At 31.1% G+C, this 17,408-nt stretch overlaps 2 protein-coding genes across 2 annotated transcripts in view; both read left to right on the top strand.

The window, feature by feature from the left end:
* Positions 1-2,620, top strand: part of LOC111062464 (tektin-1) — a 37,635-nt gene extending 35,015 nt beyond the window's left edge. Inside the window, exon 7 of the mRNA XM_022350158.2 lies at positions 1,775-2,620. Within this exon, the coding sequence (XP_022205850.2) occupies positions 1,775-1,912 (138 nt within the window). The 3' untranslated portion in view covers positions 1,913-2,620. The remainder of the gene's footprint in view (positions 1-1,774) is intronic.
* On the top strand, positions 2,507-16,944 carry LOC111062453 (astacin-like metalloendopeptidase). The gene is made up of 9 exons (XM_039436664.1): positions 2,507-2,518; positions 3,578-3,725; positions 4,595-4,765; positions 5,892-6,206; positions 7,163-7,296; positions 10,308-10,464; positions 11,801-12,112; positions 12,877-13,010; positions 16,671-16,944. Exons 1-9 carry the CDS (start codon positions 2,507-2,509, stop codon positions 16,842-16,844), a joined length of 1,557 nt encoding a protein of 518 aa, XP_039292598.1. The 3' UTR covers positions 16,845-16,944.
* Positions 16,945-17,408: the final 464 nt, after the last annotated feature.

The following is a 17,408-nucleotide window of genomic DNA, read 5'->3' as shown; positions in this document are numbered from 1 at the left end:
CTCCCCAAACAACTATGCCATACTGCAGAATTGACTTGACTAGAGCATGATATATCATTTTCAGGTGGTTCTTATTAAGAATTCTGTTAACTTGGTAAAATTTAAAAGATAAATATCTAATTTTTCTACATATGTATTTAATATGAACATCCCATTTAAGGTTTTCATCAATTATGATTCCCAAGTACTTAGTATTATTGACTTTTTTAATGGTGGGACAATCACAATTACCCAAGTTTAAATTGCACTGAGAATGGAGTCTCAAATCTTTATTCTCGTTGGGCTGTCCTACTCTATTTGCAGAGAAAGTTATGTAATTCGTTTTTTCAATATTTAAACTCAAGGTATTCTTATCTAACCACTTCTTGATTAAAAGCATATTATTTTCAGCTATGGTATGAACTTCATTCCATGAATTACCGTGAAAAATAGCTGCAGTATCATCTGCAAAGGATAACACAGTTGAGTTTATAAGTCTTAAATTTAAAAAGTCATTTACATAGAGTATGAAAAGGATGGGAGAAAGTACAGTACCTTGAGGAAGACCATAAGAAGTTAAGTTAGTTACACTAGATTGATCATTTATGGTTAGGGACTGGGTTCTATTACTCATATAGCTTTTGAACAATTTAAGCGAGACTCCTCTGAAACCATAGGACTCCAGTTTATTGAACAAAGTATTATGAGGTATTGTATCAAAAGCTTTGCGTATATCCAGGAAGACTGCAATAGTTTTCTTATTGGAGTTTATTTTATCAGATAAAGTATTGACGAATTTTATTAGAGCGTCAGATGTACTTTTACCATTTTGGAAACCGAATTGGTTCTTGTTGATTATTCTGTTAAGATTCAAGAAAGAAACAACTCTTGACTTTATTAGTTTCTCCATTATTTTAGCAAGGTTGCTGATAAGACTAATCGGTCTATAATTACAGGGATTAGTCGGGTCACCTTGTTTGAATAGAGGTTTTATTTTGGCTGACTTGAGGTGCTCAGGAAAATATCCCTCCTCAAAGCATCTATTAAAAATGAAAGAGAGAGGTTGAGATATAAAATTGGCTATTTTCTTCAGCGTAATATTACCTAGACTATCAATACCAGGACTGCAGTTGTTCTTTAGATTTTTAATAGTTGCCTCAACCTCAACTGGGCACGTTGGTCTCATAAAAAACGTGTTATCGATCTGTATTTCAGGAAATCGATCACCAGTATTATCAGGGATATTGATAGTTTGAGCTTGTAATTTACCCATTTAGTTAATAAGATTAGTTAATAAGTAATATTTGTTGGCTGGTATTTTGAATAACATGGATTAAAAGAAAAAAATATAAATTTTTTCTAGTATAGTGATATGAAGTTTGTAATAATAATTTCAGCATACAAACATAAATTTTATATATCGATCAAATGTCTGGTTGAGGTATTGAATTTAGTTGGTTTAATGACTACTCTATATGCTTCCTCATCTGAGCTTAGACCTTCTGACCTATTCCAAATGTACGTTTTTAAAATAGAGATGCTTCCCATGTTATTTAAATGGAGTCACTTTTACTCCCTAGGGAGTTTTTCTGTTTTTTAGTACCGAGAGCGAAAAAGTGACACTTTAGTATCATGTTTCAGGGAGTAAAGTAAGTACTTTTGACAGTAGGTGGAGGAAAAGGTTATTTTCAATTCACACTACTTTTATATGAAATTTAATTTTTTATTTCCAATTCAAGGAATAAATTGATTCAGTGATCATCAATCAACGTAAACATTTTTTTTTCAATTTCAGTCTCAAGCATCTCTGCGTTACTTGCTGAGCACACAGGTGAAGCTGGAAGAAGACATCAATTTGAAAACAAATTCACTGAAAATCGATGAAGTCGACTGTATGACCCTCAGACTTGGAATGGATTATCATTCATATTGAATGATACATTACTTGAAAAATATATGGCGATTGGAAAATCTACATGGATATTGACAGGAAATTGAATAACTGGAATTATTGAGAAACAATAGATATATGTTCACCAGTATTGTATTGATGAAAGCTTGAAATTTATAATTTGGTAGGGAGTTCTGAAGTTTTGCCTTCGTTCCATAAAGAACTTCTACCGTGGGAAACTTCTTTTGCAATTGATTTGATTGAACTCAGTGTGGAATTTGAAATCAAATAAATTTTAGCATGTAAATTTGTAGTCTCAGATCATTCATGAAAATCATATAATATGACTGTGGAATTCAATAAGAAAAACGAAATTGAATGCAATTTTTTTAAATGTTGTATTATACTCATTTAATACGTTCATTACTATACGTTATGTCACCTAATTGACTTGAATGGATTATATATCAATTATATATTGAATTATGGTAAATTTCCAATGTACTTACATCAATTACATTTGTGTTCAATAGTTACGTTCATCCAATTCCACTCATAACGTTTCAATCGGATCTCAAATAAAATTCAACCTAGGGTTTTTTTACTTCGAATATTTACAAAAACAAGAGTATATATATGCCGCCTGAAGTAAAGGGGTGCAAGGAATTGATTTGAACCAGATCCTTTTGGCTCTTGAAGGATTTAAAAATTATTTCTTACATTGTGCTACAATAAAAATATGGAACTGAATGTGGAATTTTTAATGCCTACTATGATCTAGCATTCTAGACAGAATACAAGTACATTTTCAACAAATATTGTTTGTTGATTAAAGCCTACTTTGTCAGGTTGATAGTGCATTGATAGAAGACATCGAAATACAAATAATTAGCATAGATTGTCATTTTGTATTGTATACAAGAGAAAAATTTTGATAAAAACTACACGGTACATTCTGCATATTAATATTATCCTGCATAATGTTTTTGATAATGTTTCCATGTGTTCTTAGTAAGTCATGGGAACAATAATTATTTTTACATGAGAATTAGATCCTGTTTGAAAAAACTCTACAGTACAGTCTACATAATATTTTTATAATGTAATCGTTTTGATTTCTCTGCGTTTATGTTTTCATGTTTAATGGAAAATAAATTAATTTTGATACACTGATGAAAAACTTTTTTGATCTCTTACAATGAAACGCTTGAACGATATAATTTTCACAAATGCTTTGTGTCAGATTTTTCTTAATAGACAATATATCATTGAAACTTCTTTACTATTATTTGAATACCATAATAATATATATGTTTAAAATTAGATAAAAACTAGGATGTGAATCAACGCAATAAAACCTGAAAAATGTAATTGATTCTCCTTATTAATACGTATTGTGATCCATAAATTTCACAGGCATTAACATCAAGAAATTGAAAAAATGAAGAATCTTCAAAATGAGAGCTGCGACTCAATTTGAATAAGTCTACCATTTGAATTTGCATGTTAAAGGACTCAATTTGAATGTGGTCAAACATATTATCAGCTCATTCAAACTAGAGGGATAAACATTATTAAATGGGGTCATCGTAAAGTACATACTTACTATTGAGACAGTACAATTTTTTAGCACATCGTTGCAGTCACGGAATTATTGATTATTGCAATAACTAAGGTGATTTTTTATTGAAGGGGCTAATATCATAGTTTCATTGGACAACATCCCCAAGGTTGTGTTTCCTACAAAATGAAGATTTTAAGCTATTTTTTAATAGCGTTGTTTTTTTTACTACTGGAAGAAATTGTTTCAGCATCTCTGATTTGTTCACTGACTCATCGTTTGTTGCAAAGACAGGTAAGATTCATTTTACTAGCAATAAATCAAATTTATCTTGATTATGTAGTCTATTTTAGTTCTGCCTGGATGATAAATCTCATATACTGTAATTTTGCTGATGAAGTCAATGTGCTTGAATAAACAGGTTAGCATAGCTAATTATTTAGAAACATTCTAATATATTCTACCAATTTACCAACTACTTCATTCTACTTGATAGGTATTTTATAATAATGAGTTCCTGTTCATAAAATATTACTAACATGCGTGCGATAACTTATGTATAAATCTTATTTTTTATAACATTGTGAAATTCTTATTTGATATGATATTATGGAGTCTACAGTTTGTAGTAGAATATACAATTTAAATTCATTCCAAGACTGGAAAATGGTTAATTGGGATTCCAAGACTGGAATATGGTTAATTAGGGAGCTATCAAGTAGGCAAATTAACTCTTTCTGTAGGAGGTTACATACATATATAATATTATTGGATCTAATTTCGATTTCTGTATTTATTTTGGAACAAAAATCTCGATTAATTTTAAGTGAATCAGATGAATTTAGCAAACAATTATTCACAAACATGTATGGTTTTCATATAATCTTTAATATAATCAAGGAAAGAATCGGCTTATACGGTACATGCAAGGGATAGGAAATTCACGAATGAATTATTATGAATGATCACGTCTGAACTACTTAACTGATTAACTTGAAATTTTGCATATAGATTCTTGATTTACCGATGATGGTTAAAGGCCTATTTTTTAATTCTTCAAGATTTTTAATCTTCAAGATAATTCGTCAAGTATTCAGTTAGACCCTTGTAGAGCATGGGTTACCTGCTAGTAAATAATAAAAGTATCGTTGGTAACTTTTCAGCTCTAAGAAGCTACTACCCAGAGCTAGCATCTCCATCTCGTGATCTCTATCAGGGTGATATCTTGGCCACACCCGATCTGGTGGTCACTCAGGATGGGCGGAATGCTGTTATATCTACCAAATACAAATGGCCCAATGCAACAGTTCCATACCAGTTCACATCCAATTATAGTGAGTAATACATCTATATATTTATTATTTATATATTCATCTAAATATTGTGTACAAATAATACATTTTATTACAACTTGAGGAAAGGCACAATAACAGGCTCATGCCCAAAACTGTTCCAAATCCAATTTGGACATTATCTCAAAATGATCACATTTAAGTACTATTTTATAACAAAACTCAATGTTATTAGAACCCGGTCTGCTGTAACTTGCGCCTTAGGCAACCTAGAACATTTTCCGCCAATTTTCTTTATGTCTTTTCATTTTTATTTAAATCGATAGTTCAGGCCTGATAAACAGTTGTTTTTTGTAAAAATATTTCATAGTACCGTATTTAATCTGATATTTTGTCAACTTGAAAGCTTGGTAAATAGATATTTCAACAAGATTTTGCGCCCTAGGTGATCGCAAACTGAGCCCATTCATATACTGGGTACTGACTGTGAGATTCAACTTGGAATTATCAATAAACACTTGCAGACATTTTTATTTATTGTGAAAAATATGAAATATATTGGCACTTCTTGATCAATAAGTTATAATGTTGAATAAATAGATCTTTAGCCATTCCGAAGCATGTATAGTCAGTGAGTAATAGGCTAGTGTAGTAGAAATTTGAATTGAATATCAGATTTGAAAAGATAGAATTGGAATGGATAGAGATATTATAAACATGAACAGACAATTCATATTGACTGTATTAATAACACAAAAAATTATATTGGAAAATTCAAAATACCTATTAGAGAGAGTATATAATATGCTTCCATAATCTTGACCATATCCTAAAGGAAGTGACATTGGACATTACGGCACGGCAGAACATCCAAAAAGACATTGTCAGACATCTTTTTGCCAAAAAAGACTCACTGATAATAATAATAATAATAATTACAACTATTCCTACTCATTTATTACTACTATTACTATTACTACTATTACTATTACTACTATTACTACGGCCCTTGAAGAGCCTTGGCCTCCTCCAAAAGCCTTTTCCATTTATCTTTGTCCTGTGCTTGATTTCTCTATCTTCTTACGCCCAAGGATTGGAGGTCTAAGAAGCTACCAATAATAATTATTCTCTTGAAATTTATAAAAATAACCCTACTTTTTTTCTCCAGCTGAAGAAGAAAGAGAGAAAGTGGAGAGCAGTATGAAAGAGATAGAGACCAAAACCTGTGTGAAGTTCACACCAAAAGCCGATATTGACAAGGACTACATTCTGATAAACAAGATATCGAACCGGGGGTGTTTCGCGCTGGCAGGCTACCGGCCTGAGATTCGTCCAATGCCTGTCAACTTCATGCCTCCCGACTGCTTCAAGCACGCCGGAACCATTCAGCATGAGTTGCTGCATGTGTTGGGACTGTTGCATGAACAGGCAAGGCCAGACAGGGACCAACATGTCAAGGTGCTCTGGCAGAACATCGACGATAGTGAGTAGGCCTACTTGCATCACCTCATTTATTGAAGTCTGTTCAAAAACCATGAAATATGATACCGGTAAATATGATTTGATTGAAAGAGTTGAAGAGTGAGGAATAAGATTGGATTGAAAGAGTTTAAGAGTGTGTAAGGAATAATATAATAAATGCAATCCACTTTGTATCATCGTATCCATCAAATTCAATTAGAAAATCACCTGATTTGATTGAATTTTGATTGATTTGAGGGAGTGATTATGGAATATGATATAAAATTTCTTCGTTTTGTATCTTCTTTCCTATTGTTTATTACTTTTCCTATAATAAATTTATATTTACATTTCTAAATGAAATCCACTTTGCATTATATGACTCATTTATCAACTACCAGGCTACAAGAGAATAAGGCTAGCCATACAAAGTTCATGTGAGATCATACAAAACGTTTTTAGGTGGGCACTCCTTTGTTTTTGGAAGGGTATGTTAAACTGTCGGTCCTGGCTAGAATATATGAAAATCGCGAGGCTCATTAACAGCTGAAATATAAGGTATCAGAACCCTGAGGTGAGAGGTAAATAATTGAGTGGAAAATGAATGAATGTTATAGACAGGACATTTTGAAAAAAATATTTAATAGATGAATATTGAATTTGAAGGGTGGAATTCTTCATGACAAACACAGAATTTAAATTCAAGTATTACAAGCGTAGGAATTTTTTCATGTTTTTACACAGTTGCAAGTTTGAGGTCGAGATATACCTCGATTATTGGGGGAGATTATGCCTGAGAATCAACAAAGGATGTACCTATGTATCTTTGTGTTAATTGAAGACTTCAAATGAATGAGAAAGAATGAAAGTATAAATAAATATATTTAATTTATTCTGAATTATTTCTCCTGAATTTCATGAAACGTCCAAAGTTACAAAATTGAAGAATAAAAATAATAAACAAATCAAACGTTGCAGAGCACAAAAGCGATTTTGGAAAAGCACCTCCCAGTATGGTGACAACCTACGATGTACCTTACGATATGTTCAGTGTTATGCACTATCCAAACATGGCATTCTCAAAAAATGGAAAACCTACTTTGATTTCCAGGGTGAGTGAGAACTGGCTCATAGATGATTTTATTCTATTAGGATTATTGCGATTCATTTCTAATGGGTGTGGATTAATATGAGCTGAAAGTTATTATTTATCATCATATACAACAACACAGTTTTTTAATTATAATAAGAATATAATATTGAATTCCAAGCATGAAATACAGTTATTATACTGAACTGGGAGTCTAAGGAAAAAATCTACAAGAATAGTTTCATGAATGAATTTTACTACTAGTAAGTATTGTTTATTGGATAGTTACAGTTTGACTTTCAAATAATTTTGCAGTCTTATTTCAATTAAGTTTCATCATTTGCATTATGTTTATTGTTGAGCTGTAGAAATAATATTCATATTATCAACTCAGAAAGTTGATCATGAATATTTTTTATTTTTAATGATCTATCCAATACTGTTGATACGTTTTTGCTTGATAAAATAGTCACTAAGAGGCTAAGAGCATGAAATTCTCTAAGAATCGACAAGGCTATAAAAATAGTAGGCCATCTATAGTTTAGTTCTATCCAATATTTAATGTGATGTTCTTACATTAGGCTAATAACCTGATCATAATAAATGCTACGGATAAGAGTATTGCATGTATTTTAGAGAGCTATTAATATGAGAATACTATTGAAAAATAAAACTTCATGGAGTTCTCAACTAATTAAAGTTATAATAATAATTTTGAACCACATACTAATTAAAAAAATTAATTAATGTTTCAGAAAGAGCCAACAAAAGTATTTGGGCAACGGGATGGTGCTACAGATGGTGATTTAGAAAAAATCAGAAGAATGTATAATTGTTGAGATAAAAGTCTAATTATTCATAAAAATAAACTTTTCTGACAAATTATAATAATTTCAAACTTCTTTAAATCCATTCTTTTAAATTAAAAGTTTCCAGACCACCAACTATAAGAGACAAAATAGTTAATTAAGTGTGGTAACAAAGCATTTAATAAATTCCGAGGTGTTGCTTATCATATTTATGGAATGTTTCCAGTTTAAAATGTTTAGTGATAGAGTCAATTTTCCTAAGGCATGCTATACGTCAAATAAGAAACAAGCATTCAGTGACAGTAACATAGTTGCTTGATAGTGGAGTACATTGTTCAATAGTATCAATGTATTCAATGCAATCGATAGCACGTCTAAAAATTATTTTTGAATGCATGTTATTAGCATGAATTGATGCAATTTCTGAATAGATAGATAGTATCAATTTGTTAATACACTTGTTCAATAGTGAAAAGCCCCATGTTCAATCGATTCTACCTCTTAGCTGCATCAAATTTTGATAAGCTTGGGTAGAGAGCAATCTTGTGCAAGTTGGAGAAAAATTGTGATTTTATGGAATAATTGCTAAAATTAGAAGTGACAAAATTATTTACTTAAACAAATTTATGATTCTACATTTACTATTATTATTTCCTCTGATCATTGCATATAGCTGAATCTACTGAAACATTAATTTCCATCTAATTCGTAGAATTGAATAGAAACAAACAGTATTATAATAATGCTGACCACACAACTAAATGTGATCGAAATATGGAATCATTTATCGAAGGCTAATACAATTAGGCTGAATGAGTGAGAAAAATATAATTAAAAAATTTAATAAAGAAACTTTAAGGGCGATAATTCAGATGCTTGAAAGAAAAGATCATTTAGTTTGTATATAATTTAATATGTGAAAAATTATTCAATATGTACCGTACTATAATAAAATGGTCTTTGTTGAAGGAGAGAAAGTCCATTTGAGCGTTTACTAAACATTTTTGTCATGAATATGATATGGAATTAAACTTGAATAAAAAATGAATGAGAATATATTCTACACTGCCAATTGAATAATGGTTTTACCGATTGGCTAATTCAAAGTCAAAACACCTACTTGGTAATGCAAGTAAATATTGATAATAAACCATATCTTAAAAGAACTTTTCTACAATTTGACAAATTTTGATATACCCAAGATACTTTTACAGTAACATACAGATTAAAGCTGCGTTTACACCAAAGTTATTAACAAAATTTTAATAGCTTAATCCTTATAGATTCTATGTCAGTTTGAACGGAACTTGACAAACACAAACGTTCATCATTTGTATGATAAGTTATGTTCAATCTAATAGAATCTATAAGGATTATCTTATCAACATTTTGTTAATAACGTTGGTGTGAACGCAGCTTTAAATAATTAAATTCATCAATGTACTTGTACGTAATTATATTCAGATTTTTGTTGCAGATGGGGACACATTGGAAGTACCTTCCCCACCCAGATTTTCCAACTAAGAAAGTTCGAAATCGAAGATTATATATACATTAAAACATGAATGTTTCATGCCAAGTACCGCATTGATACTTATTAGGCTACATGCAGCACTTCTAATCCATCAGCACACAAGACACATACTCTCCAACATTATCAATTGACATTTCCTGTACAATTTACATAATTGTGAATAAAACATAGCCATCAGCCACAGGGTTCTAATTTCTATAAATAGATTAAAACTCCTATCTAGCAAGCCTTTTACTTGCATAGCTATTTTCTAGCTGCCTCCTTTCCAATTTATTATTATCATGTCAGTTCTACAGGATACATTGAATGATTCTCGGAATTATATTCATTTCTTACAAGTCAAGATCGATTGTGGACTTGTCAATTTTATTGGTAATCATTTTACTTTCTTCTACAAAACATCATTCAATATTAAGGCATTGTTGAAAGAATCTCAATTTCGTCAAAATTAGGCTATTCTATTCATTTAAAAATTCATACCGTATTGCAAAGGAATTCTCCAAATAAAATGGAATGGTATATTATGTATAAGTAATAGCCTAATGATGAATGAGAACTATCCGTGATTAATTTCACGTAAGAAATCGATTTGAGAAAACTATTTAGACAAATAAATAACTTATTGTGAATTTATCATTAACATGCAATATTTTTTAATACTTATGGTGGAAACTTAAAATTCAATATTTTCAATTTGCAGGAGATGAAAGGTATCCAGAACTTTCTTCACGACTGTTTCAAGGAGATATTCTTCTGGACTCCAGAGATGATGCAAAGAACGCAGTGGTCTCCCCTAAACTCAAATGGCCCAACGGAATAGTGCACTATGAATTCACTTCAAACTACAGTGAGTTTTTCTTATAACTCATCTCATTGACAATTCATGAATATTTTGTTACCTCCATAGCAAATGTGATGTTCATATAGTCTAGTTATAGAAATCCGTTATTGAGGTCAGATTTCTAGGACAAGTAAGTTATTGCAATATGAACATGCATCTGTGGTAAAATATTACATAGCCTACCTGTACATCCCAATTTTTTTTTTCTTCCTTCTTAAAATTTTCAATATAAAGTTTCCTATTGGGATTAAGATCTCACTTGCATTGTGTCACTTCATTGATCTCACTTCCAATTCACGGTTTGAGTTTTCTATTATGATGTTTCATTTTCTTGTGGAGAGACAGGAATTTATTATAAATAATCGCATTATACTTGCGGTTTCAGTAACTGATTTAAAGAAACATGAAAACATTTACTGTTTTAGTATATCTTTCGGTGAAAGTATTCTTGAAATAACTTCTCATAGATATTTATAAAACATCACCATTTAAAGAAAAATTAGTGCATATTCTGTTTGTAATCTGGTACCTTCTAAGCTTATGGATAACTGCTAAACATATTTTTGTAGATCATCTTCTGTACATTATTTTATCTGTTTTATTCACTTCCCCGAATTTTCCATTCACCCTGAAACCTAGATAATATATCTGGAAAGCCAAGTGTGTAGAGTCTAAAATAAGTAGTGAAATATTTTTCTGAGTTCCAAGTAAGATGGGTTTTCATTCATTCTTTGAGATTCTTCACCTACTCCTCAATTCAGAACTCTGTTGATAGCAACGGAGTCAATCCATCACCTTGTCTAGGGTCAGTCTTATCTTTAATGGTTCAACAATTTCTCCCGTGATTTTTACCTTGCAATTTTAAACTATCATAACCTGTGAAGTTTATAATATTATATTATGAGCCTTCCCATATTCATGCTGTATTCTATCTGTACACGTAAATTTACAGCAACTCTATGCATAAAGAAAACGATGAAGAGCTGAGTAGCCTACAATGCTTTAGCACGTTAAGCTGCTCACAGACTTGAGCGCCACGAACACGTGCAATCCACTTTTCAACAGCTTATCATATCTGTATTAATACAGAACAGATAAGCATAGCATCATATTAATTTGGTGTCAAATTTGAACTGTAATTGTCTGAAATAAGTATAGTACAGACAAACTATATTTGTCTGTATTAAAATAATACAGATATAATAATCATAGCATCAGATTAATTTAGTGTCAAATTTGAATAGAAAAATTAATGAGTGAATAAAGATAGCGTTTAATAAAAATGATAAGACTAGTAAATGAGGTTGTTCTCAATATCAATCTTGATAGCCAACTTTTGCAGCCGAGGAAGAGCGAACCAAAGTGCGCAAAAACATGGATCTACTAGAGTCGAAAACTTGCGTGAAGTTTGTGCAGCACAAAAACGAAGAGGTCTACATTCTAATCAACAAACGGCCCTACGTCGGATGCTACGCCATTCTCGGTTATCGCACTGAGATTGGCCCGATCCCCGTCAACTACATGTCGCCTCAATGTCTCAGCTATGCTGGCACCATTCAACATGAGCTGCTGCATGTGTTGGGACTCATGCACGAACAGGCGAGGACCGACCGCGATGCTTATGTCGATGTGCTGTGGGATAACATCGAGGAAGGTAAAAGGGTTTGGAAATTGTCTCTCATTACATGCCTGTTTCATAGAGATTGAGAAATCTTGTAAAAATAAGTCTGAAGATAGTACTGTACCTACTACCACAGCCTTTAAAGTTCGATGCCCTACTCAACGAGCTGGCGAAACTAACCGTGTATACCCACTACCTCCGTAAACCTGAGATAGTGGTATACCACGGTTCAGCTGACAGCTGGCTTGATAGCATTGCATGCAATGTATAATTCAATAAATTTCAATTTATATGTATATCTGTCAAGGTTGATGCTCTTAATAATTCTTTAATGCAAGAAATATGTAAATGCATTTTTTCATTTGGGATACATTTGAAGGCTCTCAGATAGCTCCATGAAGGGCCTTACTGACACAATTTTATCAATAATATGTAAAAAAAACTTGAAATATAACAAAAGCTACGGAAGTAAGAACAGAAGAAAAATATCATAATCAATATTAGACTATTTAAAAATAATACCATACGGTAGTACTTTTTAAGAACGTTTTAATTTAGAATAACAAAATAAAATACATTTCAAAACCAACCTGGTAGTTTTCTTTGATTGTATACTAAAAAGTTTTTAAAAAAGAGTACTACGGTATTATTTTTCAATTAACAAATTAAGTAGCCCTGAAGAAATACACTTTTAGAACATAATCAATATATTTATCATCACTTAAATTTGCCCTTAACAGGAAAGTACTCAATATATTTCATATCGTTGAGAATATACATATTATAAAAAATTTCAGCCCACTATAACGACTTTTCGCGGGCGTATCCTGGCTCAGCCACAGCTTTTGGACTTCCTTACAACATCATGAGTGTTATGCATTATCCGAACATTGCATTTTCGAAAAATGGGAAACCAACTATACTGTACAAGGTAAGAATCTTTTTAAAAAACACACACACAAGCGAATTCAGAATAATTCTATAAAATTATAAGGAAACTAGTTTCTGTTGAAAAATGTGTTAATTTTTAGTCTATCCTTCTCACTAATTGGTCAAAGTTGATTTGAGTGGAAATTTCTTTCAAGTGGAGTCTACTATTTTTTTGACCCAGAAATAAATTTGTTTTTTCTCTTGAAAGTTAAACTTTCTTAGATCAAATTTTGATAAGAGGCAGCTACAATAATATTGCACTGTACGGTACGAGTATAATATATCATTTATGTAATAATATTGTGAATTGTTATAAACATGATAACTATTACAAAGTGATTTTTAGTCCTGCCACCCTTTTTAAAGTGAGTGGGTGGTAATTTATTTCTAAAGAAGGAAAATGTTGTTTTGTTGTACGTCATGCACGAAGTTCATAGCCCTACTCAGTCGGTATATACACACGGCAGTGCGAGTTGATTCTCCTCAAGCTGTATAACATTGTGTGTGGATTCCGGTCGTCTTATGGAACGAATATATTTTAACATAGAACAATAATATTATGGTGAAGTGAATCAGAGCGTGTATAACCTTAATGAGTGGAAAATTTGAGCATATTCTTCAATAATCTTTAGAAACTAAGAAATCAGTAACAGAATATTATATTTTTTCTACACATTTCACGACTGAGTAACAGGATTAAAATCTCACCCTGTTAATAAGCTATATACCATGAATATCATCAATATGATCTATTTTTGTATCATTGTATTGATGGATCACTTACCTCAAGAGAATCCATTCAATCAGACATTTTCCCAGTAATTATTCTGTAAGTAATAGTGATAGTCATAGCAAGTTCGTAACCGGAGCTACAAAGAAGCATTTTTCCTGATGAACCGTTAAATTCCAATCTACTAAGTTTTATTATCCGATGCCTGTAACAGTGTTTGTTGAAATAGTGTACAAGATTAGAGAGTAAATATTTTTAAAGAATAATTTCAATATTTATTACCAATTTGTACAAACAATTATTACCCGGTATTGAAATTATTGAGAGAGAAAAACAGGATAACCCTAGACTTTCGAATTTTAATTAAATAACATAGTTGTATTCATTTAAATAACATAACAAATTGAGATAGAAAATATAAGTTGAGAGCTAATGTGGAATGTACTTTGAAGATTGAAACTGAAACTATTGATATAGATTAAAATAAAAGTATAGTTTCAATAAAAAACGAAAACCATCAATAATAGATTCAATAAAGGGTAATTTTAAAGTGATAGATGATAAAAGCATACAATGCTTGACAGAAAAATTGAAAAATAATTTCAAATCAGCAATTGAGGACATCAATGATGGGATGAAAGGGCAAATATTTGATTTAACACAGTTTTAATTATGGAAATTATACAGTAGGAGAAAGATTAAGTATGAATTTCAAAAAGATGAACTTAGAATCACTCTATTGGGTCATTAATAAACTAAACAGAAAATCAGGACCAGGTCCAGACAAGATCAAACCACAAGATTTAATCAATAATGTATTTTACTTGAGATTGATATTGATACACTTAGTCAACAGAATTGTGAGACTGGAGTTATACCACCACTTATGAAGGTAACGCATCTTAGACCAATCTTCAAGAAAGGTTCAAAAAAAGATATGGGATGTTACAGGCCAGTGGGTTCGGTTTCAGTTTTCATGAAGATTCTTGAGCATTTCATAGGTGCACAATCGCAACAACATCTAAACATACATAGAATAATAAATGAGAGTCGATATGGTTTTGTCCTCGGAAAACCGACAATTGATTTTATTAGAGAACATGACAGGTGACATCAATAGATCTTTAAATGAAAATAAATTTGTTATAGCTGTAACAACCGACCTGACAAGAGCTTTCGACCTTGTAAATGATGAAAGCATGATTCAGAAATTAATAAGAATAGATGTTGGAGGCAGACTTCTAAGGTTATTCAGTAATTATTTCGTGGATAGAACTCTGCAAATTGGAATAGGTACCTACATTAGTAGCAGTTATGAACAATCATGCGGATTGATTCAGGGTAGCATACTATCGCCGATTTTATTCAATATCTATGTAAACGATTTCGCAAGCCTGAAATTTAAAAGTAAAGTTATGCAATATGCTGATGATAATATTTTATATATAATACATAAAGATTTAGGAGCAGGGTTAGGTTTAATGCAGACCGATCTGGATTTGGCGATTAAATATTTATTTAATAATAGTTTAAAAAATAAATAAATTCACAAAAGACTCAATTAATAGTATTCAGAAATCAGAGACTTAATGTCAATGAGAATGAATTTGTTAAGTTAATTGGTCATAAAGCAGAATGTCTAGATAATCCACACATGAACGGATGTGATTGTCAAAAACTTGGTTTTTGTGACAGCTTAAAACATTTAGGAAGAATTTTTGATGATGATATGAGATTCAGATCACATAATAATTCACTTTGGAAAATCTTTATAAATGTTCAAGAATTAGCTATCACTTTCCAATCACTACTAAAAGAATGATCTACTACTCAATGGTGCAGAGCACTCTCTTCTACGGAATCACCATCCATTATTTAGCACCCAAATATATAAAACAGCCACTGCATAGGGCCGTAGAAAAATTAATAAAAACGCTTTTTAATGGTGTTGAACGTCACTTGTTCGGCATTATGACGGTGGAAGCTTTTGCCAGGTTCACAGATTTGTCACGAAACTACTATAAGAACGAATATAGAGAAATGAACGAAATAGAATATACATTGAGACATAGAAATTATAGAACCCAGAGATATAACAATGCCAATGGTAAAAGAGCTCCAGAATTCAGAATACCATTTCTGTTAAATTCATTGCCATTAGAGTTGACAATGTTACAGAGTAAAAATGAGATTCAAACAAAACTCAAAGTGCACTTCATAAGGATAAATCATTTTGATTAGTTTCAGGAAATGAGTTGTGTTTTGTTTATTGTGTTTATTCGAGTTTATTATGTATTTTTTATTAACTATTTATTATATTTTTTGAGTTTAAAAATAATTTTAATTTTACAATGAAGATATATTATGATTTAATATATATTTGTTTTCAGAGTGAATAACATTAGGTAATATCCCAGAGTGATTATCTTGTTAATTGTCGCTTACCAAGCAAAGTCTTTTTCTTTAAGTCTTATTTTGTAAGTTAAGTTAAGTTGAGTTATGGTGTAATGGACAAGACAGAACAATCAGTTACAGAAAATGAAGAAATATAATCAGGTAATTATTGAGAAATATAACTATTGTTATTGATTGTTTTCATTTTATGTAAAGGATTGTTTTTATATATCCCTCAAATAGCTTACAGCTAGAGGGATACTATCGCACAATTGTAATACTCAAATAAATAGGTAATGCACAAGGAGATGGTCCCTGATTTTCATTCTTTCAAATGACAGCCAGGGGCCATCTCGTCATGGGTTACCTATATGGAAATTATTTTTTTGAAAAACGATTAAATTTTATTGCTTTCAGCTTTGGAATCAAATGCATAATTTTTTAATTCTCATTTCGATTCAAGTCTATATTAAATTTTATGAATGTGAATGGATTTTTATATTTCATTTTAATATGTATTTTTATTGTATTCTTCAGAAAGATCCCAGCACTGAAATGGGACAGCGTGTCGGAGTGACTGAGGGAGATTTGGAGAAAGTCAGGCGAATGTACAATTGCCCAGAGCAGATGTCAAATGGCACATCGGGAAATTCACCTGGAGTCAACCCTAGCAATTTTTTCAATATTCTCAACATTTTCAAGCCCTCATGACTTTGTACAGTGCTTTGTTTTTAATTATTATTGTGAATTTATAATTTACAGTATTGTAATTGGAAGAGAAGATTAATTATGGCAAAATGGATATAGAAAAGTGTGTATTTTTTCTGATATTTCCTACGTATTTATTTCTTTTTAGAGGATAATTTGACGATAGGTTCTATCAGGGATCGTATTAGAATGGAAAACTTTAATTTCTTGTAGTCACAACATTTTAAAGCCACAGAAAAGTAGTTTTCTTTTATTGTAATAGGATCCTCAATGAAACCTATTATCAAAGTATCCTTGTAAAAGAAATATAAAGCTGTTGCCATAATTTTCACCAAACCTGTGTTTGTTCTTATGATTACTAGAAAATATAATAAGCTTCATGGTCAAATATTCTTTTCCACAGTTGTCTTTTTTCTTTAGGGCTACTTCTAATATAAATCTCGTACCCTTTAAGATCATTTTATCACAACATGTTTTTAAAATGATTTGAAAGGGTACTGAGATTTATATTTTTCTAAAGTTTTATCATATTTATTCAACAATTAAATTCCACCAACACTATAATAA

This window comes from Nilaparvata lugens, chromosome 10 (assembly GCF_014356525.2).
Source record: "Nilaparvata lugens isolate BPH chromosome 10, ASM1435652v1, whole genome shotgun sequence".
Classification (NCBI taxonomy): Eukaryota; Metazoa; Arthropoda; class Insecta; order Hemiptera; family Delphacidae; genus Nilaparvata; species Nilaparvata lugens.
This window is presented reverse-complemented; position numbering and strand designations above follow the sequence as displayed.

Excerpts from the sequence above, each read along its gene's own strand:
- LOC111062453 (XM_039436664.1), top strand. Across the intron at positions 10,465-11,800 it reads TGAATTCACTTCAAACTACA|CCGAGGAAGAGCGAACCAAA; the intron begins GTGAGTTTTTCT and ends CAACTTTTGCAG. Across the intron at positions 12,113-12,876 it reads GTGGGATAACATCGAGGAAG|CCCACTATAACGACTTTTCG; the intron begins GTAAAAGGGTTT and ends AAAAAATTTCAG.